This window comes from Neoarthrinium moseri, assembly GCF_022829205.1.
Source record: "Neoarthrinium moseri strain CBS 164.80 chromosome Unknown scaffold19_Wmoseri_CBS_16480, whole genome shotgun sequence".
NCBI classification, from domain to species: Eukaryota; Fungi; Ascomycota; class Sordariomycetes; order Amphisphaeriales; family Apiosporaceae; genus Neoarthrinium; species Neoarthrinium moseri.
In genome coordinates, this window is record NW_026055133.1 from 535104 (window position 1) to 557678 (window position 22575).

A 22575-nucleotide genomic window follows, 5' to 3' on the forward strand; every position below is an offset into this window, starting at 1 on the left:
AAGACCCGTCGAGAATTTTCCTTCTCTTTGCTGGACTACCAAGCTCTCATACCTTTTTCCCGCCGTCCCGTTAGTTTCCATGAAGGGCCCACGCCTCCAGGGCTCAATACACCTCTCTCCCTCTCTCTCTCTCTCTCGCTCACTCTCACTCACTCATGTGTCAATGCATCAAAGTACTTGCAGTACACGGGGCTTGCACTCTTCCGGCTTGACTCTCGATTGGGCAATGTAATGTATCAGTGCCACACGTTGTCCGTACAAGCCAGGTCTCCATCCCTACGTACATACATACATCCATACATACATCCACATGCACACATGCATAGGTAGGTATACACATATTTGGGGGCCCTGGATCTTGAACCCGCACTGGAGTTAGCCGATGGCCCTCCGGAGGCGGCCCTGGGCTCTGGCCTGTCTGGGGCTGGGCGTCGTCCGGTACCCAGGTACTGAGCAGGAAAATGCAACTAGGTAACGAGCCTGTCTACATAGTACCTCAGCTAGGCGTTGTCCTAGGAGTACTAGTATAAAGGCCAACTCTAATTTCCTCGAGCTCTCTGCCCCTCCATCCTGCCATGGCACGAGACACGCAACGGCACTCTGGCCTCCAGAGCCTCCCGCTCCGACCCAAACTGCAACATCTGCCTCAACTCCTGACTCTGCGCTGTCGGCAAGGCTGACAACCTCGCTGTGTTGCCCACGGCATAGTCCCCCCACTGCCGCGCTTGGGAATTCTTCTCAATTGTTAGCTGAGGCGTGCGTTGTCCGTAGCGTCCCACGCTGAGCACACCAGGCCCTCGGCGTGCCCCGCAGTCGAAATCTTCGGCCGATTCGACGTCTACCTCAAGTCCCCGGGACCTGACGTAGGTAGCACTCGACTCGATTTTTTTTCTTCTTCGTCTTCCCGTCGTTGCATGCGCACTTTCGGAATCGCGTTACGCGCTCTCCAGTACTGCGGTATTTCTAATACTGCCTCGTGGCCGCATTTTTTTCCGCGGATCCCCCTGCAGAAAGCCGGAACGCACGAGGGAGTGTGTCCATGTGGATGCAAAAGAGCCTCAACACCCTACACCACCACTCCTTTCTCCATACTCCGTTGCTGGAACCGGGTCTCCAAAGCGCACTACCCGTGGATTGAGCTTCCCCAGAGCCGGCACCGCCTGTCTGCTTGCCCAGAGACAGGACTCGACTCAACTCGACGTCCCCCCCGGTTGAGATCCGCTTCTGCTGTACTGGCCTGGCCAGCTCGTTCCTCGCTCCTTTGACAATTCAGAATACCGTCAAGATCATGCAGTTGAACAGTCGTTGAGCGTTCTCACCACTCTCCAGCTACAGCCGGTTGCGGAGTCGCTCTCACCACACACCTACGAGAGCTGCCTCCCTCTGCCTTCTTCTGGGTTCCGTTGCTTCCACAATCCACCCAAAGACCAGCACGTATCCTGCTTACAGTTCGGCGCAATGGCTTCCGGCTCTGGGTCCTCCAACAGCCGCTCGATGGAGTCTCGCACAGGGCGTAGCAAGCAACGTGAGTCCAGCGCTTGCCTTTGTTACACCGCCGCTGGGGCGACCAATCCCCTCGTTCAGACCGGCTGACCAGTTTCCTTGGCAGGTTACAACTCGAAAGGTGAACGATTGGTTGCTGGCGTAGTGCCCCTCACCGAAGATAAGAACTATGTCCTCCTCATCCAGTCGACGAGAAGAAAAGGCTGGGTGCTCCCCAAGGGAGGATGGGAGTCGGACGAGGAGATCACCGAGGCCGCCGCGCGTGAGGCCTGGGAAGAGGCAGGCATATCCATACAGATCGACTACGATCTCGGAGATATAGCCGAGTCGCGGCCCCCAAAGAAGTCCTCCAAGGACTCGTCCAAGTCCCTGTATCGCTTCTACGAGGCGACAGTGCTCAAGGAGGAGCTCGACTGGCCCGAGAAGCACAAGCGCGAACGCCAGTGGTTCACCTACTCACAGGCCAAGGAAGCTTTGTCTTCTCGCCCCGAGCTCTTGGAGGCTCTTACCCGGTCAACCATGAAGCGGTAGCCTGTGATTTCGAAGATTGCATAGACAGCTGGGTCCGGAGTTCAAGGTCACGAGAGGGCTCGATTTTGTTTTTCTTTTCCCTTTTACTCTCTCGGCATTGGAGCGTTCTGGTTGACCACCCAAAATATCTGCCTCGTCGGTCTTGATTTGCATCATCTGGCATGGAAGACCCTTATACCTGCAGTGCATCTCCGGGGCGTTGGTGGCTAAAGTCGCAATTTGATAGAGGTCAGGGGGCATGAAAAAATAACATATATTGGGAGCCATGAGTGGTAAACAAAAAGAAACACCAGGTACACAGAAAACGGCATGGCGAGATTGCATCTGGAATCTGTCCCCCGAGGGTCACATCTGGCTATACCGGGCCCTCCCCCCCCGTACCAACCCCTAGATATATACATAGAGCATCAGAGCTGTGTGCGCGATACGTGCACGCGCGCGCCCCCAATCGATCCGCTATGAAAGTGCGCCTGTTCGTCTTGAGGCCATGTCACTTACGCAGGAAAGGGGGTTATGAGTATCAGCTCAAGTATCTCGCTGCCGTCATCGACTCTATTCCACCCCTGGAGCACAGCTTTCCAAAAAAGGGCAAGGCAACATTGCAGCGACTCGGGTAAGTAACTGCCGCAGGTGAGGTTCCGTCACTCTGCCGCCCATGACGAAGTCGGGGGGAAATTCTATCATGATATATCAGCCGGGGCAATGTCCTGCTGTGCTTGCCATGTCGTGCCTTCAGGCCGCGTACTTACAACAGCAGATATATCACCAAACAGCACGCAGAGCTGCCATTGTTCATGGACCTGATTAGTTGATCGGGATCGAGGATCGAGGAGTGAGTCACAACGGAGCGCATGAGTTCGATAGAGGAAGAGAAAAATAATCAGCTGGGTATCTACGATTCACAGCGTATTATATACTTTAATAGGGAGATGTTGTTCCCCTGGTATCATTACGTCTTGCCCAATCCTCCTTCAGTTCCCGTCCTACCCAAATCTCCATTTCCCTGAGTTCCTTGCCAAAGTCTCCCCTCGTCCAGATCACGCAACCTCTCAGACGATGACAAGACACCCATCCATTAAAGAAAGTCCTCCCTTACTCAACCCTCCAGCCCGACCTTGAACATCTCGGCGCTCCCCCGCGTCTCGCGCCTCGAGCTCGCGCCGCCGCCGCTCGGCGTCCTCGCGGATGCGGTTCACCAGCGCGGGCCGCGGCCGGTTGACCATGGACGGCGTGCCGTCGCGCACCGTCGGGAACGCCGCGAAGCTGGGGCCCTGGCGCGGGATCTTGGGGATCGTCGGCTGCTTGGTGGCGTCGATGCTGTCCGAGCGCATCAGGCTGCTCACGCTGGCCATGCTGAAGGCCCGCGGGGCCGGGGCCGGAACCGGGACCGGCGCCGGCAGCGGCTCCGGCTCGTCGCTGTCGCGGAAGGCGAGCCGCTGCGCCGTGCTCAGCGCCCGGCTCGCCCGGCTGCTGGGCGGCCGCCACCCGGGCTCCTCGGTCGCGGTTGCGGCGGCGTCCGGCGTCATGGTGTAGCGCTTGCTCTCCCGCGGGTCGTCCAGCTCCGTGCTGGCCGTCGAGAACATGGTGTAGCGGCTACTGGCTCTCGCCATGTCGCCGGCCTCGGAGGTCATGGTGTTCCGGGTCTTGCTCTCAGCGGGTTTTGCGTCCATCTCGGACGCCGCCGCCGGTTCTCTCGGTCTATTATCCCGAGACGGCTTGGCGATGGGTGTTGCGACCACCGCGTTACCCTTGTCTTGACGGAGGCGCTGCTCCGTCTCAACGGCGACAGGCTTGCGGCTTACCGCCGACTGCTCGGTCATGGCTGCGTTCGGAGCTCCCTGGTCAGGCTGTGACGGCCGCTGGGACTGAGGCATCGGAGGGGCTGCCTCGGCGGCCTTCGCAGTGCCTTGCTCCTTATTCTTTACACTGTTTACCCGGATCAACCGCACCGTCTCGGCGTTCTGGACGCTCGGCGGCTTCTGAAGGCGGAAGCTGGCGGGCGACACCCCGTATACGTCTTTGGGACCTCCAGCTGACTCTGACTTCTTCTCGTTGGTGGATATTGTTGTTTTGTCTTTCAAGTCGCTGTAGTCACTCACAGCAAACCCAAAGTTCAGGGGCTCCGGCTTCTTCGGGGAGCGAGCGCTGAAGACGGGAAGTTTCAGCTTGTCCATCGGATATGTTCCGCCGCTGAATGGGTTGAAGCGTGACGTTCCAGGCGAGCCGCGAACAGCGACTGTCTTGTCATAGTCCTTCTCGTCTGGGTAGGCGTCTATGGCCTTCCGAGCTGCCCGCTTCCGGCGGTAGCGGAGGCAGAGACAGGCCATGACGGACGTGAGGATGACGGCACCACTCACAGACACGGCTACGATGATTGCCAGGTTTGTAGTAGATACCGCATTCTTCTGGACCTGGTCGGCAAAATTGGTTGCGTCTCCCTGCATATACATTTAGTGACGTGACTCCTTGTATCATTGGAAACTCAGCGACTTACCTTAACGGCAGTAGCCTCGGCTTTTGCCTGCTGGATCTGGCTCATGGCCACATTAACCGCACTCGCCATGCTCGAGCTGGCTTCGGCCTGAGCAGCGCTGACCGCACGGCTCGCACTTGCCTGGACACTTGCCAGGTTGACAGAGATCTGGCTATTCATCGAGGAGCTGAACGAGGAGCTCGCCTGGGCGATCCGGTCATTGGCCTGCTGACTTGCCTGTGCTACGGCGCTGGTTGCCGAGGATTGCGTGCGCGATATCGCCTGGCTCGCCTCTCGGGCTGCCTGGTCTGCAGACTGTTGGACTTGCTGTGCGGACTGCGAGATGGACTGGCTTGCCGAAGACACGGACGAGAAGGAGATGGAAAGCCTCTGTATCTCGCCGGATAGTGCTTGTATCTGCCCGTCATTCTGACGTTTCCTCGGAGCCGCGGTGGGCTCGGGTATCCTCAATGCCGGTGCTGCGCCTTCCGCTGGTGCCGTCGACACTGGTATCCTCTCGAGTATAACCCTCCTCGGCGTGACCTCTCTCTCCACCACGACGTACTCAACCCGTTCCCAGATTACGGCCCGCGCCGCCTCCGTAACCTTCTCTTCAGCCCGCGAGCCTGGCGTGTTGACATCATCATGCAGCGCAGCTTTGGCCAACGATCCGGTCGCTGCCAACCCGATCAACAGGGCGTGATATAAGAGCCGGCTCTTTGTCATTATTCATAGTCCATGACTCGTAGTGAACAGACTCTTTTCCGCTAGGACGGTGTCGCCAGGACGATCTGTCACAAAACTGTGGGAGGCAAACACATAACAGACAAATAGAGAGGGAAGGAGGAAGAGAATATTGAAACGGATATGTCAGTGCCAAAAAGCACCTTGGGACCGAACACCAGCCATGCTTAGTAGCTCTACCAGACTTGCTTGAGGCCTTGGACACAACCCATGCCCAAGAGATTCATGCGTGAACAAGACAAAGGTCGACGTTGAGCTCGGCAAAGGCCCTGGTCTGCGAGGTCCGGTCGAGACCCCTGCACCGCTGCAGACCCGGGAACTGGGGGTTGAAGCTCGCACGGCCGCAGCTTCAGCCAGGAACATTGATGCCCCAAACCATCTGAATTTGCTATTTGGTCACGTCACTCCACTTCATTCGTGGCAGGCTGTGTGATCAGCGACCAGAAACAGCAGAAAAGCATGCACCAGTCGAGATCAGTCGGGCGAAACAGCCCATGACCAGCCCAATAAGCATGACCGGGGGGCCGTCGGGGGGCCGTCTGCATTGAAATGTGTGTTCCGTAGCTGGGGAATGGCTCCTGCGTCCGGCCCCCGGCCCACGGCAGCTTGGATAGAGATAGAGATAGCTTAAGAGAGAGCCCATGCTCAGCTCCCGTGTGGGCGGGCCAAGGTTACCTAGGTATAGTCTTGATTGACGGTAGGCAGCGTGAATAGACTCATTAACCGGATCAGCAGATGTTTATACGGGAAAACACCACGAATTATCCTAAATGCGAGGTGGCATAGTTTCCCGGAAGCGACGTTTGGTGTCGTTTTGCGTGGCATGCGAGCGTTTCTCTCGCAATAAACAACACAACGTGGTAGACCGGAACGTCACCACAAGAAAACTGTCACACAAACCGTCCACCTACCCTACTCGCCCTTCTCGGGCACAACGCCCGCGGACAGCGGGCAAACTTGAGACCATGCCAAGGCCGCATCATGCAAAAGCACAAGAGATCGTGTCTGCTGCAAGATTGAAACCACTTCAGATGAAGAAGGGACGAAGTCGGACAGGGTGTCTTGGGACGTCCAGACCGGCGAGCGCAGAAGGGGGATGGGGGGCCACAAAGATGATAGATCGCGGGTGTGACCTGGAGTAAGTGGGGTCTGCCGAAGGGATGAAACCGTTACCAGGTGCGCAACTCCGTACCTGTGGCCCGGCTTGAGGGCTTCCCGGCAGCTGCACGCAAGACCTACATACACCCCGGCTGGCCTTTTTGTAACTGAAAAAAATAATAAAGTCGCTTGGCAGCTTATCAACTGCTTACCACAGTACGTTGTTACGTCGAGACAGCCACAGCCGAAGCGAAGGAGGAGGCCGTCGTGGGATGTAATTCTATTTCGGGCCTCAATGTCGCATCGGTTCTTTCTGACAGCTGAAGGTTACCAGATTTGGCGAATGCGCTGCAGAAAGCTTGTGCGATGCTGGCATGCTTGCAAACACCTATCCAATATACCTTGCTGAGCAATCGATTTATCGCTCTCGAAACCTGCTCGCTCGGGATCTAGGTAGACAGAGGCAGAATCGCCGCTCAGCTAGTCGACGTCAATTACACTCAGCTGCATAGCATCAGCAACGTATTCCGTAGACATCATTCAGTTGACGGCATTTACGAACCCAGCCCACATGCGTAAAGTACTGTAGACTGTGGAGGTACTTTCGCAATAGGCAGCTCAGGGCCGGTTGAATAGAGACGAGTGAAGTTTGCAGCTGTTTGAGACACAATACCAAAGGTATAGCTAGGGATGGGATGTGACAAAGTGTAAATAGCAGCACAGTGCTCGCGGTGCCCGCGCCCGCCATAACACTGTCTGCCCTGGTGGATGGGCTGGATGGCGCCCATCGCGTCAAGGTTCTTCCGGCGCACTCTCGCGGCGGGATGCGCCAGCCCGCCTCACATGAACGGCCGCCGCGGTCGGTGACGTTGATGCTGTCTTGGGACGACGTGTTTGCCTCCCAACTACTCGCGAAAATTAAGGAAGCCAATGGACTTACCCTTGGCGCCTTACTGATCCGGCCACCGAGCACTTTGCACCACAGGAACAGCGAGGGACTTCCTCCATGGATTGGGACAGGCAATCATCCACCACCACCGCCATCACCACCGCCACTTAGACACACACCCACCTTCATGACATGATGGAGAACCTGACGATACACGATGCGCCACCCCCCGGGGCACCCCAGCAGGGAGGAGGAGCAGGAGGATCACACATCCAGCAGGCCCTGGGACGCGGGGCGCCGCCGCCGCCGCCGCAACAGCCCCAGCAGCTGCCACCCCAGATGTTCACGACCGCCGCCCAGCTCCTCGACCTGACAGACAGTACGCCTCTCCTGCGCCCGTGAAGCTTCCGGCGTCTTTATATACACACTCCTGCTGACTTTACAACCCGCAGAGAAGCTGCTTATTTGCTTGCGCGACGGTAGAAAGCTGACGGGCATCCTGCGAAGCTGGGACCAGTTCGGTATGTTCTTGCGACACCCGGGTTTGGCGTAGCATTGCGCATCACCCTGCATGGAGAGGAGAGGGAGTGAATACCTACACATGTGATCGAGAGGTCTAACACTTTTATCTTTGCGCCCCTGTAGCGAACCTGGTGCTCCAGTCCACAGTCGAGCGGGTGTACGCCACGCTGCCGGAGGCGACCGACGAGTCGGCCGTCAAGGGCTACTACGCCGACAAGCCGCACGGCATCTTCCTGGTGCGGGGCGAGAACGTGCTGCTGCTCGGGGAGATCGACCTCGACAAGGACGACGAGCCGCCCGCCGGCTTCGAGGAGCGCGACTACAAGACGGTCGACCAGATGGCCAAGGAGCGCAAGGCCCTCGACCGCGCCAAGGAGAAGACCAAGCTCAAGAAACTGGCCACGCTGGGCTTCGAGGGCGAGAACATCGGCGAGGTCCTCCTGTGAGAGAAGGGAAAGGGGGCAGAGGGTGGGGTTTTCCAGGAAGGGGGGACTTGTTTTTCTGGGCCTACAGCAGAAGCAGTTGCGTTCCCATCGGACTGCGCGTAACGCACGTTCCGGTGTGGGCAGCTGTGGAGTGGGCACATCGCCAGGCAGAATATTGTGAAATGCCTTATACCTTTCTTGCCGGGTTCGCCCTGGCCAAGAAACGCGTACGTATCATTAGCTTCGACCAGCCAAGCTGGACACGGAGAGACACCGAAAGGAGGTTGAGAAAACACGTGAACAAAGTCAGTTCTACAACGATCCACATGGCCCCTGAATCGTGACAGATTGGCCGAATGCGCAAGGGATACTGGACACTCGTTCATTAATGCGGGAATCATGTTGTGTTTCAACCGTGCTTCGTGGAGGCAATAGAGACCCTGGCCCGAAGTTCTCGAGATTTGCTATTTCAAAGCCACATGGCCATACTCCGAGTCGAACTCTCACCAGAAGACTCCCCTGTCATGTCAAAACAGCACTGGCCAGCCCGCCTGTCCAACTAACAAGAAGGGGGTTCGGGACAGATCGTGGGCCAATTGCTGAGCTACTGGACTAGTTACTCATTAGAGATGGCATGTGTTTGCTGGGACGGCGACGGCCTGGTGGGGTATATGAGGGAGGACTGCTTAAACAAGCAGACCAGCAAGCAAGATCACCCGGTGAGAAGTTTTGTCATTATTCCATATTGATGCTCTTTTGTTCACAACATATTCTGAACACATGCTATGAAAAGAGGGGTATCTGTTCGCATTATTATTCATCATAGGCAACGTCAGACCGACATGGCCTCGTCTCTCGAGAGGCCAAACGACCTCATTTTGTATACATGATGGCCCAGCCCTGGGTCATTGTACTCTTATATCGCCCATTGACAAGTAAATTGGTAGGGTTGTCAAGAACTTCAGAAAATCCCCCAGAACTTCTTGCGCTTTCCGTTCTCGTCGATATACAAGTCCGGCTGGACCTCGGGCTGCTTCTGCTCAGCAGGAGCCTCTGCCGGCGCGGCCGCCGGGGCCAATGGGGCCGGCTGGGAGGGACCGGTCCAGCTCTCGATCCCCTGTGCCGAGTCCAGGCCGTGGGCCTTGCGGTACTCGTTGCGCTTGGCCACATCGTCGACCTTGCGGCGGCGCTTCTCGGCCGTCTCGGCCGAGATGTGCTCCTCGTGCAGCTTGAGAACGTGCAGACAGGTGCCGATGTAGTCAATGGGGTGCGACCAGAACTCGGAGAAGGCCGGGATCATGTCTGCGTACGGCGAGGTGGCGTTGAACTTGGCGGCAAAGGTGTAGAACGCAAGAGACAACAGGGTGCCCTGGAAATTGTGAGTAGTCCGGACTTCGGGACATGATAGTGTTGGAGGAAACTACTCACCAAGGTGATGAACATGTGGATGTGGCGGTTGTTCAAGAACCAGTGGGACCATGTGTTCGGGGGCGGCGGGAGGCCGGGATACTGCTTCTTCTGTTGCGCCGTTACCTCCTCCATGGTTGGGGCACCGCCATAGTGCTTTGGTATAGATCGGGGGAGCCTGGATCCGTGAGATGGCGGGTTGAAGCGTTCTGGCTTCTCGAGAACAATGGGCTTGGAGGGGTCGGGCGTGATCGTCTTGGGAGCAACCTTGGGAGCAGCAGCCGGTGCGGGAGTAGACGTCTTTGGCACCGCAGCCTTCGCAGTCGCTGTGGAAGCTGTCTTCGGGGTGACAGGCTTCGAGGCTGGCGCCTTGGTGACGGGAGCCTTGACTGGCGAAGTCTTGGGCGGGGTCACCTTGGCTTTGGTGGCAGCGGCGCTGGTCGTCTTTGCGGCCGTTGCCTTGGTAGAGGCAGCCTTGGGAGCTGCTACCTTCTTTGCTGCGGCCGTCTTGGAAGCTGTGGTGGCGGCCGCCGACTTCTTCGCGGCGGCGGTTGTGGTGGAAGCTGCCGTCTTGGAGGCATATCGCACGAGGACCTGGCCGAGCTCGGCATTGACGGGTCGCGGGAACGGGACCGTCCTAGCCGCGGTGCGCCAGATGGCACCGTACTGAGGGAGGAGGAAGCGCGGGATGGAGGCTTTTGAGGCCATCGTGAGATTATGATATGGGGCGTGGTCGTCGGCGGGGGCGGATGAGAACAACAGCAGCGGCAGCAGGGGGGACAATTAAGAATCCCTGACCACGGGTTGCTATTTCAAGGCGCCGTCTGCTTTATCAGTCGAGTTTCCCCAATGTTGACGTGACTCAGAGTGGCCTGGGATCTCGCGTTGCGCATGAACTCGCAGATGCACAGCTCATTTCCCTGCGAGCTGTTGCCCAATGCTTCGCGGTCAGCTTCGCAGCAGCCGAGATCCACCATCTCCAAATTTCTCCCGCACGATGACCCGGTCCGAACTTTTTTGGACGAGACGCGACTTAGGCGTCACGCTACGGGGAAATCGTGTCCAGTGGGAAGAAAAAAAGGGAGCCAGGGGCCCAGGTCTCAGACCCCTAGGTGTGCAAGTAGCCGGAATAATCTTAGGCCCGGTCGGATGCCGACTTATGCACGAGTTAGGTCCAGGAACCTTGGACAGGAGCGGGTTTATTTTACTGGGGCGAATTCGGACAATGTCGTGTCATTCTAGTCAGTCAAGCCTGTGGGAGGCTCGACGCGGAATAAATGGCAACCGGGGGTCGTGACGACAGGTGCGAGGCATAGAATTACTGCAATTGACGAATGTTCATGGACCATGGGTAGTGGTGTCTTGGTGAGATCTCAGTCCGGGCCGTCGGCTCCAGTCGGCACTGCCTAGGCATGCCATGAAGACGGCTTCGATTCCATCCAAATGTTTCCAGGGCACTCATTCTCCATCTTCTTCTTCTCGTCCACCCTCAAAGCCTCAACCGTCAAGGCGGCCCCCCTTGCCCCCCCGGGATTCACCGGAGCAAAGGCTGCGCACAGGGCCAACTGACCATTGCTGGGCCTCTGATTCGGCGGGCGCATGCGGGCCTGGCGGGCCCCGTTGGCTTTCTGCAAGATGCGCTAGCCCCGATTCGGCCTACTGAGCTCATGGCGCTCTGAGCTCCCTCGTGCCCGGGTGAAAAATTCAAGGAATAAGAATCGCCTGTGCAACTGGACTTTTTCCTCCTTCTTACCATATTCTCCCCATCAACCCAACGCTCAACCACTCCTCCTGCCGTTCACGATCACCCACGCTCACTCCCACACCCCTAATACCTAATCGCCTTTATCTACTACCGTCAACATGGGCTTCTCTGCTGGTACGTTCCCGTTCCTGTCCGTGTCTCCGTCCGTCTGCCGCTCGCCTTGCACATCCACCACGTCATGGCCAACGGGAAGCCATTGAACGACACCACTCTCTACATTCCTTCGCAACTCGAGCCTCCGTGCTTCAACTAGGTCGCCCCTGTCTGCTCGCGCGTCGTTTGGTGGTTTGCGACTCTGGTGTGCGCTCCCGTCGCTCTGTGCGAAGCTGCGCTATTTACCGAGTCATGCCGAAGCCGCCACGATCGTCGCAAACCCGAACACCGCGAGATGGCATACTCTAGCGGACTAGGACTCGTCATGCGGCCACCGGATTGTAGAAGTGGACTGGCGTCAATGCCCCTTTTCGCTGAACCCAGGCGGCAGATGGCCGTTTGGTCGTAGCGCAGACAGGCAGACAGACAGACGGAGAGACAGACACAAACTTGTAGCAGACCATCGAACTCCGCAGACTGACACACAATGGCAGGTGACTCCAAGAAGGGTGCCAACCTCTTCAAGACCCGTTGCGCTCAGTGCCACACCCTGAAGGAGGGTGAGGGCAACAAGGTCGGCCCTGCTCTGCACGGTCTCTTCGGCCGCAAGTCTGGCCAGGTCGAGGGCTTCTCCTACACCGACGCCAACAAGCAAAAGGGTGTCACCTGGGACGAGAGCTCCCTCTTCGACTACCTCGAGAACCCCAAGAAGTACATTCCCGGCACCAAGATGGCTTTCGGTGGCCTGAAGAAGGAGAAGGACCGAAACGACCTCATCACGTAAGTTTCCCTCGCACGCTTTCTCAGCGCTTCTCTCATCACTTTCGTCCTTGTGGATACCCGATGCTGACTCTGACCTCCTCCCAGCTTCCTCAAGGAGTCTACCAAATAAGCGAATGGCGAGCAACGTGTAACGATAAGGACTGCATAGACGGACCGGCCAACTGTGTATTTATAGAATAGACTGCTTTTGGCGTCCCCCCGTTTGGTGCGATCGACCGCATATATCCCTCACAATCTCCTCTTTTTCGTCTCGTGCACATCTGGTTGGGTCCGCTGGAGTACAAGGCTTCTGGGAGGATAGGAAGCATTGGGCTGTGTACTTTTCACCAGTAATTTGACTTTTGTGCGAAACTACCCAACACCCATCGTCGCGCGTGAAATAGTATCGTGCTCTGTGATGGTAGTCTGTACTTGGAAGAATGGCAATTACTGCACTGTCATTGGCTGGCTCTTCAATTCTCTGAGCTAATCGATCGCCCTGGCAACGGAAATCTATACTCTAACGATGCCGCGGTCACTCCGAAAACGATGCGCCACATAGCCGATCCACTTGGTCACTGGGGCCTGTGGCTCAGGGGCTCAGGGGCTCCGTCTTGTGACCATATAGTAGGAGTCATCAACAGCGCTAGATCAAGGTCCTCCATATTCCGATCTAATACAATATTGACTTTGTTATAAGTCAAAGGTGAGGTTCTCTGTGAAACGGTGAAGCTTTTGTCAGCTTCTGATTACTACGTAGACAGTACTGTCGAGATATCAGCAGTCTTAGTTGTGGTGTGAAAATATAACACCTGGTACTGCCGCCACTATTCAGATTACCACAAAGCAACATCCTGTCTTGGGACGTCGAAGAGAGTTTTGGCACCCTCTGACGTCTCTATTTGATAATCCTGCAGGGACCGGTAGAAGTTGAAAGTCCCTAGCCTCTGATATGTATTCGGTACAGCGCCAGGGGCCGGCATCACAACGAGACCGACGCAACCATACGGTATCTCACGACCCGGCCGAGTCACATCCCCCGAGAGGTGCAATAAGAACACAGGAGACTTGGACTCGGTAATTGCACTTTGGATAAGCTCAGCATCGGGCGGTGTGTCTGCCAGTATCCTCACGCCACGCTCGCTAGGCAGGTCGGCAGCGTCGACGATCTGCACGCCAAATCCAAGACTTTCTTGCAGCGACGGCATGTGACAGCCAGACATGCGAATTGCAGCTTGCTGGACGCTCCCGTACGGAGCATTGGCGTTGGTCAGGGTCACGTCAAATCCCGTAACAGTATGGCTACCTCGCTCGGACTCGCCCAGCTTGAGCTCCCCATCCACCGAGGCCCAAGACCACGACGGCGCTCTGTAGGCCTTGGGCCGAGTGCAGTCGGCGGTCCTAGCGACCTGCCAGAACAGCTGCGGCGTGACCAGGCTCAGATCGCGGCGGGACAGGAGCAGCCCGGCCACGTACGCGATGCTCGCGCCGGGGCTCCTGTGGGCGCGAGCCGTCCCGTCGTCCCGCGGCCCGCCGCACGCGCGGAACCGGGCGTGGACGCGGCCGGCGAAGGCCGAGACGGCGAGCAGCTTGTCGGCCTCGACGCCCAGCCGGCGCCGCGCGAAGTCGCCCACCACCAGGTACCACTGCACCTCGGGCGGGTAGTCGCGCAGGACCTGGGCCGGGTAGACGCCGGGGACGAGCGACGCCGGCGCCCCGAAGTTGCGGTTCGGCACCCGCGGCAGCGTCGCGAGCTCCCCCTCGCACGCCGCGTTGGCCGTCGCGCAGCACCAGTACAGCTGGTGCGAGAAGATGACCAGCCGCCGCGACAGCAGCGACTCCTGCAGCGTCCACCCGCGGCCCGTGATCGGCTCCCGCAGGTCCAGGCTCGAGTGCAGTAGGATCCGCCCGGCGCCGCCGACATCGCACCGCAGAACCAGTGGCGGGACTCGGTAGAGAGAGGGGGCGGGCTCGGTGCTGCGTAGTCCGTTGGATGAGCCGGGGGCCGAGGCGGCGCAGAGGGTCACTGTGTTGGTCCCGTAGTACGAGCCCATTCTCGTGATCTCTAGTTCTTTGTCCTGGGTGCTATCTTGGAAGATGCAGAGCGCGTCGACCCAGATGTATTTCAGCCCTAGGTCGTGTGCGAAGTGGATGGCATCATTGATTGTGGACGGTAATGACGATGTCACGATTCCCGACTGGAGTTCCTCAAGAGTCTTGGCCGTCAGCTGTACTGGGTTGCCCTCTCTTCCCCAGCAGTACGAGAGAGCTGCGAACCCGTCCGCTGCGACCTGGGACTGTTCGGAGATGCTGAGATCTTCCACGGTGATCAGGCTAACCATGAGTTTCCCTGGCTCCAGCACCTTGTTGATTTTGAGCAAGCGAGTCGGTAGATCTTCGAGCGCGATGGTTTCGTTGTCAAGTGCGATATCCTCCAGTGGATGTCGATCCTGGGCAACGCGATGTAGATCGGCTTTCAACCAGTCAGTGCGACACTGTTCGTGGTGTTTCATACACGTGCTGAGGCAGTCCCGAGCGAACTCAATGCTCCTCGTAGAAAAGACATCAGTTTCAGCGGGGCGGTGTGGTATGATGCTTGAGGCTGGATCGTCTATAGGAGTCAGGCGGGCTATACATGTAAGTGCTCCGCTACCAAAAGGTTACATACCTCTGGGAGCGCAGATGGACAGTCTCGACCAAGGCACGCCAACAAGGCCTTTGTTTACCAAGCGTCTCCTCTCTCCATCCCTACCAACGGCTTCGATGATTGGACTGCAGTCTATCTTGCCGTCAGTTTCAAAGGCCAGGTGAAATTCGATTCTGTCAATCGGAAATGCCAAAGAGTGAACGGAGAGTATTTCTATGGAAAGTGTGTCCAGAAACCACTCGTAAAGCTTGCAGCCTTCCCGAGAGGCTGCGATGGCCTCGTCCAGTCCATAGCTTACTTTGAGTGATGGGCTCGTGTCTCGGGAGTATCTGTCATCACCAAAGTGCACCAAGGGCTTCTCTCTGAAAATATCACCGTTGACCAATACCTTCCCGCAGTGAAGGCACGAATGCGGAGAGGCGACGCTTGGTGACCGTTCTTCCCTGAATGGCTTGTAAGTCAGAGACGCATCCGCAGATGTGAGCAATCTGTAGACCTGCTCGAGGGTTGTTGCCTCCATACCGGCTTGCTTCGAGATAGTCTGGGGTTTTATTACTGCCAGGGCAGAATCGGTCTTTGAGATCTTGCCCCTGGCTGGCTGTCAGACTGCAGGAAACATCGCTTCCCGAGTTGTCCGATTGTAGTTGTGGGACATCCTTGAACCAATCAACGCTTTATGCGTGTACCCCTGAAAGATAACCTTCTGCAGCCTTTCGTGATTCTATTATACCACGGTACTTTTCACGCATTTTGGTTCTACATGGTCACATATAGCCTGTAGAGAATGCTACCCGTATTAAAAGCAACAATTATACCGTCATTCTGTAGGGCCGCCTCTTGGCATCAGTTTTGGATCATGCGAGCGTCTAATCAATGTAGGTTTGAGCTTATAGAATACCATAAAACTGATACGGTGGGCTTGTGTATAATATTTCTGTATTTTACTAGCATGCAAGATTTCGTAAGTCTCATCAGTCCTGATTTCGAGACCGCACTCAAGTAAATATACGAGTATGACAAGCGTGGCTTTTATTCGTAAGCAATTATACCGTCTATCATCTAGCTCCAGCCCTTCTCCTTGAGTCTCGTGAACTTGGCATACGCCTGCTGCGACACGGACGGCTGGATCTTGCCCAGGGCGGCCTCCCAGTCCGCGGGCGTCAGCGTGCGCACGCTGCCCTCGCCCTGCAGGTCCATGCGCTCGACGGCGGCCTTGGCGGCGGCGATGTGCAGGTTCTCGAGGTCGGCGCCGCTGAAGCCGTCGCAGCGGCGGGCGATGGGGTCGAGGGCCAGCAGGTCGTGCTCGGCGATGTCGGGCAGCACGTTCTTCATGCGGGTCTGCAGGATGTCGACGCGGCCGGCCTCGTCGGGCAGGTCGACGAACAGGCTGGTGCCGAGGCGGCCCGGCCGCAGGATGGCCGAGTCGATCATGTCCGGGCGGTTGGTGGCGCCGATGACGTAGACGCCGGCGCGGCTGTCCATGCCGTCGAGCTCGGTGAGCAGCATGTTGACGACGCGGGCGCTGGACTCGGCGATGTTGTCGCCGCGGCGCGGGACCAGGGCGTCGAGCTCGTCGAAGAAGAGGATGCAGGGCGCCGACGACCGCGCGCGGGTGAAGACCTGCCGCACCGACCGCTCCGACTCGCCCACGTACTTGTTGAGCAGCTCCGGGCCCTTGACCGAGATGAAGTTGGCCTTGGCCTCGTTGGCCACGGCCTTGGCCAGCAGCGTCTTGCCGCATCCCGGGGGACCCCAGAGGAGCACGCCCGAGGGGGACTTCCAACCGAGCGTGGCAAACTGCTCTGGCGTCTCGATCGGCCGCACGATGGCCAGGGCGAGCTCCTCCCGGACCTTCTTCAGCGCGCCGACTTGCGACCAGGTTGTGTCTGGAATCGTGGTGAAACCCTCGCGCTTGGCCGATGGCTGGACCTTGGACACTGCTCTCACAAAGTCCTGCTGTGTGAGGACGCACGCTTCCTCCTCAATAGACTGGCCTGAGATGGTATTGATGGCATCGAGTTCTCGGAGCAGATCCCTGGTTCTGGGTGCTACTTCATATCCGTCCGAAAAGAGCCCATTGCTTTCCATATCAAGAACCGCTTGTTTGACAATCTGTTCGGTCGTTCGATCAAGCATGTCGGCGGTCGCAACGGAAATCACGTCCTCCAAGTCTGCACCGACAAAACCAGGGGTCATTTTCGCAAGAACATCGAGGTTGACCTCTGGCGACAGCTTCTTCTTCCGTGTAAGTGCCCGCATGATCATGGCCCTGCCCTGCTCGTTTGGCACCCCAATGTTGATCTCCCTGTTGAATCGGCCTGCTCTCCGAAGGGCAGGATCGATGCTGTCCGGTCGGTTGGTCGCAGCAAGAGTGATGATGGGCTTGCCGCCGGTCTTCTCCAAGCTCAGCTCGTCCATGCAGGTGAGCATCTGCGCGACGATGCGCTTCTCCATCTCTCTTTGGGCGTTCTCTCTCTTTCCCATGATGGCATCGAGCTCGTCGATGAAGACGAGACATGGCGCCAGGCCCTTGGCTTCCTCGTACAGCTCCCGAATCTTCTTCTCAGACTCTCCGGACATGCCCGCCACAAGGGACGGGGCAGACACGGGAATGAAGGCGACCCCTAATCGGGCTGCGAAGGCGTTGGCGAGCATGGTCTTTCCACATCCCGGAGGGCCGTGCAGCAATACACCGCGAGTCGGGTTCGCATGCGCTGCAATGTAGGCACCAGTAAGGCGCATGGGCCGAGCCACATCCTTGATGAGCTGTTCGATGGCGTCGTCCATGCCACCCAGGTCCTCGAGGGAGACACCGGCCGGCGGGCTGCGGTCTACGGGCTCCTTTTCCTTGACCTGCCTCGTCTTCAACTTCTTGGACTTGGGCTCCCCGTTAGGTTGCCTGTCCGTCAGGACAATGGCAGAGTCGACGGTCTCGACTGCGGGTGTGGTAGACCCTGTCGTCACCTCTGGCGTGCGCTCCCTCCTTGCCACATTCCAAGACCTGGCGATCTGCTTATTCATGAGGAAATAGTCGCGCTCCTGACTGGTGTCAGTAACGAGGGAGACCATCATGATATGTTCACGGGGCGGTGGAAGGCACAAACCTTGACCTTTGGCTCGTCGGTCGGCGCATCATCCATGGCCTGATCTTCATCATCCTCCAGGCGTTCCTCCTTTCGGAAACGCAGGACGCGCTCTATCGAGTCTTCCAAGGGCCTCTTCTTCTCCCTCGACAGGCTCGAGTTGGAGCGCTTGATCCTGTCGTAGACGCCAGAGACGGTGAATTTGGGTGGAACCCCGGTCTTTGCCGTCTTCTCGGACTGCTCGTCCTCGAATTTCCGGACGATCTGGTAGATGTCCCGATCCAGACGGTTGACCAGTGCGGCCGGCATCTTGGAAAAATGCGACGCTTCTACGCTCGCTGCTGGTCACGAGGCAATCGCAAGCAATTACAACTTTTCTATAGCAAAATCGAGCATTTTTGCGCCTAAGCGTTAGCGCCGAAACCAGGCCCGCCTGTCACAAACCAGAACGTGTTACCGCACGTCACCACGGGATGGCCCTCTGGCTGTGTCACATCTACGTATCAGCTTCGTCCGTGCATGTCTGAGACGCGTGATGAAGACCGATAAGACCAAGAGAAACTTCTGGTCAACTCTGAACAAGTTTCTCAGTCGAGTAAGCCTCGTAGCCACCTGGACGTCTATGAGCTACGCTCCCCGATATCGAAGTCACAGGTAGGGTAGGTCACAGGCCGCCCGTCACAGAGGTCGGGCCTAAGCTAGCGGGCCTAGGTAGGGGCGGCGTCCCCCATTTTCTTAGGGCCTTGCTAATGGTGCTGTATCAAATCTGCTGTATGTGCTGTATCACGTGACCCCACCCCCCAAATTCAGTTACAGCCACCTGTAGACCCCCCAAATCCAGCTGCCGTCAGCTGCGCCCAAACCACCGGCCCGGCGAATAGATTTAACGATTTTCTGATACCATCCCTATCTAAATGTAATTCACCTAAATTGTTGTAAAGTAGGCCGTTTTTGTACCCATTCGTAACACTATAGATCCTTTTGGGATTTTGTTTCACAATCCTCCCGAAGGAGGTCTTTACGGCGGTCCTCCCTACCCTATTTTCGACGAGCTTTTCCAGTCCTTTTAAGAATATGTTAAAAACCACGGATTCGCCATCGTAAAGGCCAACGGCGGTAATTATTACGAAGGCAAATCCACGAGATACTCGATCCAATACTTCTAAAGCAAAGCCACTAACCTAACGAGGTCTACGGGTAATAAAGCGTTAAAAACTCGTAAGATTAACTACTTTTAAAAAGGAGTTGTTTTAATTTTGGTATTTAACGATCGACGATGGATTTTTAAATTTATCCGTAATATTAAAAGTCAATTCTTTTTATATAACTATAAAAGTTTTATTACTCCCGAGGTATTTATTATCTATCGAGGTTTTATAAATAAATAATAACGCTTTTATATATCCTTTAATAAATAGGTTATCGGTAACCGGGAAATCGTTAATATTTTACGTAAGGTTTGGTTTAATATTACCGTTATCGAAAAGGACGTTAATAATACGATTTAAAAGCACCGTTTTAATATATTTAACGGTTATACGGTTATTTAATACTTTATAAAAAAGTTTACCAACGATAAGGATACTTTTACCCGATTTAAATAGGAGGACGAGGATTTTAATAAATTTACCGCCGCTTTTTAATTTTATAAATATTATTAAAGTATAATTTAACGCTTTTTTTAAATCGTGAATTTTAACGCCACTTATAAGATTAATAAATATAAAATACCCTATTTTAATATTATTAATTTTACGGCGTTTAATTCGATTTTCAACGTTATTTATAATTTATTATTAAATAAAAAAAAAGAAACATACCGATAAATTATTTAATAATTTAAAGACTTATTATTTAAACTCCGTATTAATAAACTTAACGTCCTTTTTATTAACTTCGATTAAAACCTTTAAAATATAACCCGTTTAATACTTTTTAATATATAATAATAAATATGTATTTTTTATATTAATAAAAACGTTATTTTTAAAGTTCGTTAAAAATAAAAAGGTTTTAATAATAATAACGACGAGGAGGAGGAGGATATAATATAAGATATTTATATTATAAACCATTACGAGTTTTAATAATTTAACGGTTTTATTAAAGATTTTATTATTAATTTTAATATTATTTTTAAGGGTGTCTTTTATATACGTATTAAATTAATATTATATTAAAGATATATAATTTATTTATAAATAAAATAAAATTTTAATAAATCGTGGTAATTATTATTTAACGAGTTTATCGACGATTAACTTTTTATCGTTATTTATCTCGAGAATACTTACCTTTTATACCGTAAAGAATGGGTTAATTATTACACTTTATAATATCGTAATTACGGCGTTTAAACCACTTCTCTTACCGAATTTAATTATAAAACATTTAAAAACTATCTTTTTAATAATAACTTTAACTTAACGAAATTGGAGGAGGTTATTAATACGATGTTAAATAAATAAAAAATGGATTTTATCGTTTAAATAAACCGTAATAATTATATTTAACGCCGTAATTAAATCTCGAAAAATTAATTTAATAATATATCTCGGGTTTATTTATATAAATCTTTTAAACTTATTAATAAATAATACGTTTTTACTTTAAATTATATCCTTTCACTTAAAAATCCTCGATTTAAAACTATTAATCGTTATATAAATCGATTTACTATTTAATATAATCTTTTATATAAACACACGTTATTTAAATATATATAAACGGACGATAAAAATCCTTATATTATACTCTTTATAATTAAAAAAATCGATATTTAATAATTACGTTAAACGAGTTTAATGTGACGGATATGCTTTCTAGGATAAACCGTAGAGAGATACAGGTACGTGGGTTTATGCTAACAGGGGACGTTAGTCTCGAGGGCGGCTATAGTCTATAGCCTGTGCACTGAACAAGATAGAATAAAGGTCTGTGAGCGAAGTCACAAGTATAGTCGTCAAGGCTTGATAGGCCTCACCTATGGGTAAGATAGATGCTTAGATTGATCACTGAGGTAATGACTGTCTATGTAGCTAGGAAATGCCCTTCCAATATATATCCATTCATTCCCTCACTGATGTTGGTTTGGGTCACCATGATCACAAAGGATCACTTGGTGATCGAGGTGATCAAGAGTGATCTCCTTTGTCTTCTCACTTGGATCACTTCTTGGCGTTGGTGATCCAAGTGATCCGTCACGTGACTCCTGCTGACTCGTCCTGCCAGCCGTATTGGTCTTGTCAGGTGACCGGCTCCCCTGGTCCATACGTTTATCCGGTGCCCCGCCTTTCTGCGTCGGCCACCTTCTGAGGCCATGTTCGTAACATCAGGTTCCTCCCTCTTTGTCTTAGCCCCTAAGACTTGAGGTCGCATAAGTAGGTCGCTGTCGCCCACTCGTTGGTTTGGTAGGTTTTCCTTCCTTCCTCATATCTTGTGATGTATGCTCATCATGTCAGGTCGTGTTGAGAAATCTTCTCGTTCCAAAAAAACTCTTTATCGTTTATCTCTTGCCGATCGCATCGAACGTTGTGGTGTCGACGTGATGCCGTGTTCTTTCTGCGAAAAGCGCAACTTGCGTTGCCGGATGATGGAAGGTGTTTCGCGCTGTAAAGAGTGTTGTCGCAGGGGGCGCTCGTGTGATGGTTCTGGCGTCACGTTGTCTTCCCTCCAACGGATCAACGCGGAAGAGGACCGCTTGGTCCGCGAGGAAGAGGTTGCGGAGGAGAAACTTCTTCGGGCTCAACAAGAGGTTAACGAGGCGCTGTCGAAGCTAATGCGCTTGCGTGCCCAAAAACGGGCTCTGAAAACTCGCGGGGTGGACATGGTAAATCGTGGTCTCCGATCTCTCGACGAGCTGGACGAGCAAGAGCGCGCGGAGTCTGACGCGGTTGTTGCCGTTCAATCGCAAGGGGGCGTTGGTGTCATTGACTGGAGTTCCGTGGGGATCCCTGGGATCGACTGGGATGCTCTCGGTGGTACTTCTCAAGGTGTTCAGCACAGTTCTTCAAGTGCTTCTTAGGTTCCCAAGTGTTCTCCGACGGTGGGTAGTCCTTCCACTTGACAAGGTATTTCCATTGACCATTGATTTTCTGCAGGTCCAGGATTTCTTCGACTTCGTATTCTTGGTCTGGTTCGGTTTCGAGCCGTGTTTCGATTTTTGCATTGGGTGGTGCTGGTTCCAGTAATGAGATATGAAATGTTGGGTGTATCCTCATTTTCTGAGGTAGTGATAGTCGGTAGTTGACAGGTGAAACAACTCTGTCGATTTTGAATGGTCCAATCTTTTTGAAATCGAGTTTGTCGTTTGGTCGTTTTGTTTTGATGTTTTTGCGGAGTAGGTAGACAGGGTCTCCCTCCTTAAGAGTTGGTCCTCTAACTCTCTTCTTGTTATTCCACTCCTTCATCCGCTGTTGAAGGAAAAGTAGTTCTTGTTGTAAGTTTCTCTGCAAGTCTTGCAGTTTGTCGGCGTGCGTGATAGCCTTTTCCGCCAGTACTCCTGGGAGTGGTTCCTTCGTCATGTCTGGGTTGAATCCGTAGTTCGCGTAAAACGGTGTTGTTCCGATTGACTCTGTTTCGGAGCTGTTGTAGGCAAATTGGGCGATTGGTAACAGTTCGACCCAATTGTCTT

At 54.0% G+C, this 22575-nt stretch overlaps 8 protein-coding genes across 8 annotated transcripts; 4 read left to right on the forward strand and 4 right to left on the reverse strand.

Annotated features, from left to right (window-relative positions):
• Positions 1 to 1458: 1458 nt before the first annotated feature.
• Positions 1459 to 2034, forward strand: JN550_005984 (uncharacterized protein; the record flags this gene model as incomplete). The annotated part of the gene is made up of 2 exons (XM_049317673.1): positions 1459 to 1525; positions 1610 to 2034. 2 exons carry the CDS (start codon positions 1459 to 1461, stop codon positions 2032 to 2034), a joined length of 492 nt encoding a protein of 163 aa, XP_049172227.1.
• A 1049-nt stretch (positions 2035 to 3083) lies between these two features.
• On the reverse strand, positions 3084 to 5233 carry JN550_005985 (uncharacterized protein; the record flags this gene model as incomplete). The annotated part of the gene is made up of 2 exons (XM_049317674.1): positions 3084 to 4472; positions 4529 to 5233. 2 exons carry the CDS (start codon positions 5231 to 5233, stop codon positions 3084 to 3086), a joined length of 2094 nt encoding a protein of 697 aa, XP_049172228.1.
• Positions 5234 to 7433: 2200 nt separating this feature from the next.
• Positions 7434 to 8206, forward strand: JN550_005986 (uncharacterized protein; the record flags this gene model as incomplete). The annotated part of the gene is made up of 3 exons (XM_049317675.1): positions 7434 to 7617; positions 7691 to 7759; positions 7884 to 8206. 3 exons carry the CDS (start codon positions 7434 to 7436, stop codon positions 8204 to 8206), a joined length of 576 nt encoding a protein of 191 aa, XP_049172229.1.
• A 940-nt stretch (positions 8207 to 9146) lies between these two features.
• Positions 9147 to 10300, reverse strand: JN550_005987 (uncharacterized protein; the record flags this gene model as incomplete). Its single annotated transcript, XM_049317676.1, has 2 exons — positions 9147 to 9554; positions 9614 to 10300. The coding sequence occupies 2 exons, from the start codon at positions 10298 to 10300 to the stop codon at positions 9147 to 9149; spliced, it is 1095 nt and encodes a 364-aa protein (XP_049172230.1).
• A 1155-nt stretch (positions 10301 to 11455) lies between these two features.
• JN550_005988 (uncharacterized protein) lies at positions 11456 to 12342 on the forward strand (the record flags this gene model as incomplete). Its single annotated transcript, XM_049317677.1, has 3 exons — positions 11456 to 11471; positions 11945 to 12230; positions 12318 to 12342. 3 exons carry the CDS (start codon positions 11456 to 11458, stop codon positions 12340 to 12342), a joined length of 327 nt encoding a protein of 108 aa, XP_049172231.1.
• A 706-nt stretch (positions 12343 to 13048) lies between these two features.
• JN550_005989 (uncharacterized protein) lies at positions 13049 to 15379 on the reverse strand (the record flags this gene model as incomplete). The annotated part of the gene is made up of 2 exons (XM_049317678.1): positions 13049 to 14823; positions 14881 to 15379. The coding sequence occupies 2 exons, from the start codon at positions 15377 to 15379 to the stop codon at positions 13049 to 13051; spliced, it is 2274 nt and encodes a 757-aa protein (XP_049172232.1).
• Positions 15380 to 15918: 539 nt separating this feature from the next.
• Positions 15919 to 18251, reverse strand: JN550_005990 (uncharacterized protein; the record flags this gene model as incomplete). Its single annotated transcript, XM_049317680.1, has 2 exons — positions 15919 to 17898; positions 17964 to 18251. The coding sequence occupies 2 exons, from the start codon at positions 18249 to 18251 to the stop codon at positions 15919 to 15921; spliced, it is 2268 nt and encodes a 755-aa protein (XP_049172233.1).
• A 3145-nt stretch (positions 18252 to 21396) lies between these two features.
• JN550_005991 (uncharacterized protein) lies at positions 21397 to 21966 on the forward strand (the record flags this gene model as incomplete). The annotated part of the gene is made up of 1 exon (XM_049317681.1): positions 21397 to 21966. The coding sequence occupies one exon, from the start codon at positions 21397 to 21399 to the stop codon at positions 21964 to 21966; it is 570 nt and encodes a 189-aa protein (XP_049172234.1).
• Positions 21967 to 22575: the final 609 nt, after the last annotated feature.